Source organism: Loxodonta africana, chromosome 7 (assembly GCF_030014295.1).
Source record: "Loxodonta africana isolate mLoxAfr1 chromosome 7, mLoxAfr1.hap2, whole genome shotgun sequence".
NCBI classification, from domain to species: Eukaryota; Metazoa; Chordata; class Mammalia; order Proboscidea; family Elephantidae; genus Loxodonta; species Loxodonta africana.
In genome coordinates this window covers 79,293,571-79,303,227 of record NC_087348.1, presented here as the reverse complement: position 1 = coordinate 79,303,227, position 9,657 = coordinate 79,293,571, and the positions used below count along the sequence as shown (strand labels likewise).

The window sequence follows — 9,657 nt, the reverse complement described above, 5'->3', positions numbered from 1 at the left end:
AGCCAATGAAACATACTCCAAGTCAGAAAGAGCGAGAAAGTTTATTGAGGAGATGTATACATCACCGGGGACCCAGAAGCAACACAGGCTGTCTCTAGGGAGTCCCAAAGAGCAGTTTTACATTAGAGCTTATACAGAATCTTACAAGGGTTACAAGTGTCTTTGTAGTCCCCTGCCAGACATTTCTTTATTACGCTGAAGACATACATATCCAATACCTGGGCTCCAACTTTCCTGTGAGGGTTGTATGCCACAGGTAGTCCCACCAGAACAAAAAATTATTTGCATCAGTTTAAAACAAAGAACAAAGTCATTAACATTTGGTCAAAACAAAGTCATTAGCAGAGGTATGTGAGGAGGCAGACAGAGGAAGAACAACTTATAGGTTTACCATGGTCTTAGTTATGTTAAGCTCTCAGTTGCCCATTTGAAAAAGGAGAAAACATGCTGGGTGGTATTGGGGTCACAGCCAGGACAAAGAAAACAAACAAAAAATAAAACTCCTTACAGCCCAGTAGATTTCTACTCATAGCAACCCTATAGGACAAAGTACAACTGCTCCATAGGGTTTCCAAGGAGCAGCTGGTGGATTTGAACTGCTGAAAGCTTTTGGTTTGCAGCCATAGCTCGTAACCACTGTACCACCAGGGCTCCCTCAGGTTCAAAAACTAAAGCAAAAGCCCCTGACCTTTGAGTCAATTCCAACTCATGGTGACCTCACACATTAAAAAGTAGGACTGCTCCATAGGGTTTTCTTAGCTGTAATCTTTATGGAAGTAGACTTCCAGGCTTTCTCCCACATCTCTGCTGGGTGGGTTCAAACAGCCAGCCTTCAGGTTACTATTTTATCGCAAACATTTGCGTCAACCAGTGACAACTTATCTCCAGAAAAGACCTGAGGAAATCCTAAACTTTCACCTCAAGCTGATGTCTAGGTTCTTTGTAAGCCTAAGTGTTGAAGGAGTGCGCCAGTGCAGGACCAATCTGCAAAGGCTGCAAGAGGTGGAGTTTTTTCTGTTGTTTTCCCTTCTATTACACTACAAGAAATGCCAAAGGGAGTTCCTATAGTTGTAATAGAAGGACACTAGACAGCAACTTGAAGCCATATGAAGAAATAAAGATGCCCAGTAAAGGTAAATTCATGGGCAAATATAAAAGCCAATTTGACCGTATTTTTGGTTTGTAACTTTGTTATATCCTGTTGTTGTTATTCCAAACAAAATGAAACCCATTGCCAATGAATCAATTCCAACTCATACCGACTCTATAGGACAGAGTACAACTGCCCCATAGGGTATCCAAGGAGCAGCTGGTGAATTGGAACTGCCGACCTTTTCATTGGACTCTGCTGTTGTTATTAAGTTGCCGTCAAATCAGCTCTGATTCATGGTGACTCCTAGTGTGCAGAATAGAACTGCACTCCATCAGGTTTTCAAGGATGTGACCTTTTAGAAGCAGATCATTAGGCTTTCATTTGAGGTCCCTCTAGGTGTGTTCAAACCACCAGTCTTTCAGCCTCCCAGAGGGCAGGAGAGCTCATAGACTTTAATATCTCTGAGAAATAGATCTGGAGGAACAAACAAAAGATATCTAGCCAAGGAGGCGTCTGCATTTTTTATATAGATGAGAAAGGATGTGGTAAAACATAAAGCAGAAGAGGTACAACTGCTACATTATATTCCCTAAAGAGGCTGAAGGGAGGCCTGGGTGTTGGAGGGGGAAGGGCAGGCATTCAGGGACTGAAACAAGAGGAGGGACACCTCTTCCTAAACCTTCAACACTGCAGAGCTGCCCATCTAATAGTGCTTCCCATGAGACTGGGGGCTGAGTACTCTGTTCCCTAAGCTGAGCTTGATGCACCTCTAAGATCAATGGAATCCATTTGGGGCTGCAATGTAAAATCACCAAGGCTTGCACGTTTAGGAAAAAGATTAGAGAGAGGCTCATGGAGGACCTAGGGAGTAGCAAAGAAGGTCCAGATCATCTCAGGGCTCCAATTTGTACAACAGCCCAGGCCCCAGGGGAGAGGCAGACATGTTCTCTCAGCAACAAAGACATAAAAGAGTTATAGCCAATAGAACAGAAGCAGCTACAGAAGACAGTTCCATTTGGAAAGAATCTCTCCTGGACATTTCTGTGAGGAGTAACCAAGGGGCCAAAGGTGAGGGGGAGGAGACAGTTTCCTTGTTCTGTGTTTCTAGATCTCTGTCCTGATTGTCTTTGCCTCTCTCCTCCGTCTTTGGTTTTCTCAGTGTGCTTCCTTGGTTTGATTCTTCCTACTCCAGCCCTCTTTTCCTTCAAGATCTTTACCTGTGCAGAGACAAAGACCTGAGGACTGGAGAACAAATGATAAGAAAGGTAATGACCTCTCCCCTGGACATTTAAGAAAGGAAGTCCCTACCATAGGAAAGTGCAGCTAACCCCCCAACTCATGAAATCTGACCCAGAGGAGACACTCTAAATGCTGAACCAAAAACCAAACCAAAACCGTTGACATCCAGTCGATTCTAACTCATAGTGACCCTATAGACAGCAGAACTGCCCCGAAGAGTTTCCAAGTAGGGGCTGGTGATTTCGAACTGCCAACCTTCTGGTTAGCTGTCAAGCTCCTAACCACTGCACCACCAGGGCTCCAAGGGACTGAGGAAATAAGGAGAGCTTTCATTTTACATTGTGGACACAAGACTCCTGAAAAGAAATACTCATTGAACTTACTCATTTCTGATTTTATTTTCAATTGATGCTAGAAGTACATGTCAAATTACCTAAATTCATAAAGATGATTTATCAAAAAAGCAGTAGCCAATACCACGCTTAAGACAGAACTCTAGAGCCTCTTTAAAGTTCAGAGCCAAATATGGATGCTGACTCTCACGGTTCTTTTATATTGTTTTGAAAATTCTAAACATTTTAAGAGGATGAAAATAAGGGCATACATGACTCAAAGTTATTGTAATGGTAAGTAAGATGTTTTACTAAACAAAGAAAAAATCCAAGAAGGAGAACTTACTGAAAAGCTCATAGCTAAAAAACTGTATTTTGGAATATGCTTTAAAATAATAATCAAAGAATTTCTTAAGCAACAATAACTAGCTAGAAAATATAAAGAGGGGAAAAAGTAATAATGAGAAAATTTTTTTAAATATAGAAATAATATATATACTTTTTTTTTTAATTGTGAGACTCATATGATGTCAAGGAAAATGCATGAGATTTCTAAATGGAAATAATGGTGTAGTGGAAAGAGTCAATAGTGTAAAGACCATAATTGATTTATATGTTTAACATAATACCCAAAAAAACTGCAACCAGTCTTTTTTATTTAAAAAACAATTATTTGAAGTTATTAGTAAGAATCTCCCCTACCGTATGTAGAAAATCTTGCAACACAACAATCAGGCATACCTATACATGATAATGTGGAACCCACTCCAAGATAATTAAGTTAAAAAAGAAAGGAAAGGAAAGAAAACAAGGATATAATTAATATGCTAACATTTGTTTTTGTCTTCTATGGGGAAATATACACATATATTCTTGTCCATGCAAAAGCTATCTCTGGAAGGATCCTCAAGAAACTGATACTACTGGATGCTTGTGGTGAAAAGAAAAAGAACTTAGGAGGTTCAAGCATGGGCGATCTTTCCATTGTTTGTATTTTTTCATTTTATTTGAATTTTTACCATGTGTATATATTACATCTTCCAGTTGAAATACTATTAAAAATAAAAGTTAAATATGGTTATGCCATCTATATATATGAGTTTTTTATCGCTTGAAATTCTATTCAAAGTAAATAATGTGAATAGCTGGCAAAAATAATAGCATCATATTGGTCAGTAAATTATAGAATAAAGAAATAAAAATATAAGACAGCCATTAAAATTAAGATTACAAATAGTTTTTAATGATATTGGTAAGACTTCCATTCATTTACTCGTCCATTCAACAATTTTTTACTGAGTACTTACTTTCTATCTTAGAACATACTGTTTAGAGACAAAGGTAAAATAATAAATGTATCTCTATATAATGACATAAACTGCTTAAAAATAAACCAGAAAAACGGAAGTATAAACCAAATATTAGTATTTGCTATTTTTTTTTATCTGTTAGTAGTAAAATTATTGTTGATAGATTTGGACCTGCTTATTAGACATATGGAAACCCTGGTGGTGTAATGGTTAAGTGCTACAGCTGCTAACCAAGAGGTCTGCAGTTCGAATCCACCAGGTGCTCCTTGGAAACTCTATGGGGCAGTTCTACTCTGTTCTATAGGGTCACTATGAGTCAGAATCGACTCGATGGCAGTGGGTTTGGTTTTGGTTTGGTTTATTAGACATATGAGTGAAGACGACAAATGCCTATTTCAACCTTTCTATTTAAAACTTATATGGGCTTTCTTTGCTGCTTCTCTGTGGAATGTCTCAAAGAAAATTTTAGGCTCAGTCATGACAAAAGGAACTGGGTCATTAGAGGGTGGTCTCTAATCAGGGTCTTAAGCTGTGCTTTCAAACACAACTTTCTTCCTCTTTCAGTTTTAAGGACAGAAACTGAGAGTAGAGCACCTGTGCCATGTTCACCTCCACCAACAGTTCCAGCCTTCAGGTTTCTCAATTCATCCTGATGGGTCTCCCAGGCATTCACAATTGGCAGCACTGGCTCGCCCTGCCCCTGGCTCTACTTTACCTCTTAGCTCTTGGTGCCAATCTCCTCATCATGATCACCATCCAACATGAGCCCATACTACATGAGCCCATGTACCATTTTCTGGAAATATTGGCAGTGGTAGATATTGGTCTGGCCACCACTATCATGCCCAAGATTCTAGCCATCTTCTGGTTTGACTCCAAGGCCATCAGCCTCCCTGAGTGTTTTGCTCAAATCTATGCCATCCACTGCTTCTTCGGCATGGAATCTGGCATCTTCCTCTGCATGGCAGTGGACAGATATGTAGCCATCTGTCACCCGCTCCGATACCCCTCCATAGTTACTGAAGCTTTTGTGGTCAAAGTCACAGGGTTCATGGTGCTCAGGAGTGCCCTGTTGACCATCCCAGTGCCTGCCCTGGCTGCTCAGCGACACTACTGCTCCAGGAATAAGATTGAGCACTGCCTCTGCTCTAACTTGGGAGTTATCAGCCTAGCTTGTGATGACATTACTTTGAACAAATTTTATCAACTGGTCTTAGCATGGATCCTGGTTGGGAGTGATATGGCTCTGGTGTTTTCTTCCTATGCTTTAATCCTCCACTCTGTGCTGAGGCTGAACTCAGCAGAAGCAATGTCCAAAGCTCTGAACACCTGCAGCTCTCACCTCATCCTCATCCTCTTCTTCTACTCAGGTATCATTGTGCTGTCTGTCACACATCTAGCAGAGAAAAAAGCTCTCCTCATCCCTGTGCTCCTCAACGTGCTGCACAATGTCATCCCTCCTGCACTCAACCCCATGGTCTATGCGCTCAGGATGCAGGAGCTCAGACTGGGCTTCCAGAGACTACTTAGCCTGGGTGAAGATGGGTCCACCAAGTAACTCCAGCTGTAGGAGACCATGAAGACTTTAGGAAAGCACAGGGGTTTTGTTCTCAATACTCCTGAGCTGTGATTCTGCTTTCACCTCTCACTAGGAAAAAAAAAGATCAAGAAAATTGTGAAACTGTCAACCTCACTAATCAAAATATGCATATTAAAACTACAATGAAATTTCCTAGGAAATAAGTGACTAGGTAAGAGCAGAAAAACTAAATGTCCCTGACTGTTGATGCCACCCAAGATGAGACATTTAAAATATTCCAGCCTCCACCCATTTGATCAGCCTCACTGTTTGAGTCCTCCAAGCTGAGGCTACAAATATTGTGCAGTAAAAGCAAGCCATCCATACTGTGCCCTTTTTCAACTTTTGACCCAAAGAATCTATGAAAGCAATAAAAGAGTTGTTTTATGTCACTATGTTTAGGACATATGGTTATATGGAACTAGAACACTAGATTTTGCTGCTTAAAGATGTTTTCCGAGATTCTAAGATATGGGCAAACCCTGGAAAGAAAAGATATATTTTGAGTTGGATAGACGTCTGAATCTTCCTATAATTATGAACATTATTCAACAAAGAGGAATGTATTACACTGTGGAGCCTGAATGGAAATCTGTCTATCTGGTGGGGATTGCCTGGGACCCAGGCTGAATGGATCTGTTCCCAGAAATGATTCGGATAAATCCTGAGAGCGATGGGGCCCTTTCCTCATTGCAGTGTAAAAATTAGGCCCTGGAGGATTCTTGGAATAGACTGGGAAGGGCCTCAAGAGCAGCACATAACCAGGGTATCTAAAGGATCTAATTTTCTAAAACTCAGTGTCATGGACTGAATTGTGTCCCCCAAAATATGTGCCAACCTGGTTAGGCCCTGGTTCCCAATATTATGTGGTTGTCCTCCATTTTGTGATTTTCCTATGTGTTTTGAATCATAATTCTGCCTGTGGTTAAAGAGGATGAGGGTGTAATGTAATCCCCTTGCTCAGGTAACCTTTCACCGTACAAGAGATAAAAGAAAGGGAGGCAAGCAGAGAGTTGGGAACCTCATACCAGCGCTAGGAGCAGAGCACGTCCTTTAAACCCGGGGTTTCTGCATGGAGAAGCTCCTAGTCCAGGGGAAGATTGGACCTTCCTCCAGAGCCAACAGAGAAAGCCTTCCCTTGGAGTTCATGCCCTAAATTTGGACTTCTAGCCTAATAAACTGTGAGAAAATAAATTTCTCTTTGTTAAAGCCATCTATTTTTTTATTTTACTTGTGGTATTTCTGTTATAGCAGCACTAGATGACTAAGACACCCAGACTCCAGGGATGGCGAGCAAAGGCAAGGATCTCTCTGAACAACAAAAGCCTGGACACAGGCAGTTGGTCCAGAGGAGCAGAAGTAGAGAAGGAAGTGCCAGAAAAAGCCTCTTCACAGCAACTGCTGATGTAGTGAGTAAAGAGATGACATGCCTCCTGAGAAGTAAGAGGATGGATGTGGTTTATGTCCCTAGAATTCCATCCTGATCTCTGAGTTTGATTATGTGCCTTATCTTTGGCTTCCATGGTTGGCTTTTCTTGTTAGATCCTTCACATTGAGTGCCCCCTTTCTCTCAGGCTTTTCACATTTGTAGGGCCTAGGGTCTGTGACCAGGAAACAGGAGAGAAATAAGCTCTGAGCTCTAAGGTGGTCACACTCGAGAAGATGGAATTTTCTAGTCAGAAGACTTTGCAAATAAAACAGCGAAATAAAACAAAATCATTCACAAAACACAGACAAAAGCATGCATTTCATAATGATACCTAAGAGACTCTTGGTAAAGGTATGGTGAATAAATATTAAGTCAAAGGGTCAAGAATAATAGATTCTAGATCCAAGATTCCTAAAACAAAAAAACTAACTTCAAGAATCATTGGTAACAAATATGGCACAGATGAAGAGAGAATTGGGGAACTGGGAGTTAAAAAACTACCGAAGGTGAAACAATGAGAGGAAAGGGGGAAATATAAAAGAAGAATTAATTATGAGGTAGGAAGATTGGAATGACAAGTATATATATTTGATATAAATATATATTTAATTTACATAAAAATCATTGGTATCAACTAAAACACTTTTAAAGACAAAAGAAAACTTCCTTACATTTGACAAAATGCATATAACTTTAAAAAAAAACATACTTAACGTGAGTTCTACCTGAATTTCCGTTAAATTTAAGCAACAAATTGAAGTTCTATGGAGTCACAATTATTTTATATTGATTATGAATTCAAGGAGACATTAAAAAATTACAAGAGGCTAATACTTCTAAATTATGGAGCCCTGGTGTCACAGTGGTTAAGCATTTGGCTGCTAACCAAAAGGTCAACAGTTCAAATCCACCAGCTATTCACTGGAAACCCTATGAAGTGGTTCTACTCTGTCGTATAGGGTAACTATGAGTCAGAATCTACTCGACAGCAATGGGTTTTTGGGTCAAGCTCCCTATGGTCCTCGAAGTGACAACTTTGCTTTTTAACACTTGAAAAGGTTCTACTACAGCACGTGCCCAATGCAATTTGTCTTTGTTTTTTTTAAGCGCTTTTAATTTTTTTGTGTGTGTGCTTTAAGTAAAAGTTTACACATCAGTCTGTCATATAAAAATTTCTATAAACCTTGCTATGTACTCCTACTCCCACGTGTCTGTCAGTTTGTTGTACTGTGGGGGCTTGCGTGTTGCTGTGATACTGGAAGCTACCCCCCCAGTATTCAGATACCAGCAGGGTCACCCATGGTGGACAGCTTTCAGCTGAGCTTCTAGACTAAGGCAGACTAGGAAAAAGGACCTGGCAGTCTATTTCTGAGAAACATTAGCCAGTGAAAATCTTATGAATAGCAGCGGAACACTGTCTGATGTAGTGCTGTAAGATGAGCACCCCAGGTTGGAAGGCACTCATAAGATGAGTGGGTAGGAGCTGCCTCCTCAAAGTAGAGTCAACCTTAATGACGTAGATGGAGTAAAGCTTTCAGGGCCTTCATTTGCTGAAGTGGCACGACTCAAAATGAGAAGAAACAGCTGCACACATCCATTAATGATTGGAAGCTAGAATGTACAAAGTATGAATCTAGGAAAATTGGGAATCATCAAAAATGGAATGGAAGGCATAAACATCGATATCCTAGGCATTAGTGAGCTGAAATGGACTGGTATTGGCCATTTTGAATTGAACAATCATATAGTCTACTATGCTGTGAATGACAGCTTGAATACAAATGCTGTTGCATTCATTGTCAAAAAGAACGTTTCAAGATCTATCCTGAAGTACAACGCTGTCAGCGATAGGATAATATCCATACGCCTACAAGGAAGACCAGTTAATAGGGCTATTATTCAAATTTACGTATCAACCACTAGGGTCAAAGATGAAGAAATAGAAGATTTTTATCAGCTGCTACAGTCTGAAATTGATCAAACATGCAATCAAGATGCATTGATAATTACTGGTGATTGGAATGCAAAAGTTGGAAAGAAAGAAGAAGGATCGGTAGTTGGAAAATATGGCCTTGGTGATAGAAATAATGCCAGAGATCAAATGACAGAATTTTTCGAGACCAACGACTTCTTCATTGCAAATACTTTCTTTCACCAACATAAACAGTGACTGTACACATGGACCTCACCAGATGGAACACACAGAAATCAAATTGACTACATCTGTGGAAAGAGACAATGGAAAAGCTCAATATCATCAGTCAGAACAAGGCCAAGGGCTGACTGTGGAACAGACCATCAATTGCTCATATGCAAGTTTAAGCTGAAACTGAAGAAAATCAGAGCAAGTCCACAAGAGCAAAAATATGACCTCGAGTACATCCTACCTGAATTTAGAGACCATCTCAGGAATAGATTTGACGCATTGAACACTAGTGACTGAAGACCAGACGAGTTGTGGAATGACATCAAGGATATCATACATAAAGGAAGCAAGCGGTCACTGAAAAGACAGGAAAGAAAGAAAAGACCAACATGGACGTCAGAGGAGACTCTGAAACTTGCTCTAGAACGTCGAGCAGCTAAAGCAAAAGGAAGAATTGATGAAGTAAAAGAACTGAATAGAAGATTTCAAAGGGTGTCCTGAGAAGACAAAGTAAAGTATCATAATGACA

At 40.2% G+C, this 9,657-nt stretch overlaps 1 protein-coding gene across 1 annotated transcript; it reads left to right on the top strand.

The window, feature by feature from the left end:
• The first annotated feature begins 4,207 nt into the window (after positions 1-4,207).
• LOC135232155 (olfactory receptor 56B4-like) lies at positions 4,208-5,532 on the top strand. The gene has a single exon (XM_064289481.1). The coding sequence runs from the start codon at positions 4,576-4,578 to the stop codon at positions 5,530-5,532; it is 957 nt and encodes a 318-aa protein (XP_064145551.1). The 5' UTR covers positions 4,208-4,575.
• Positions 5,533-9,657: the final 4,125 nt, after the last annotated feature.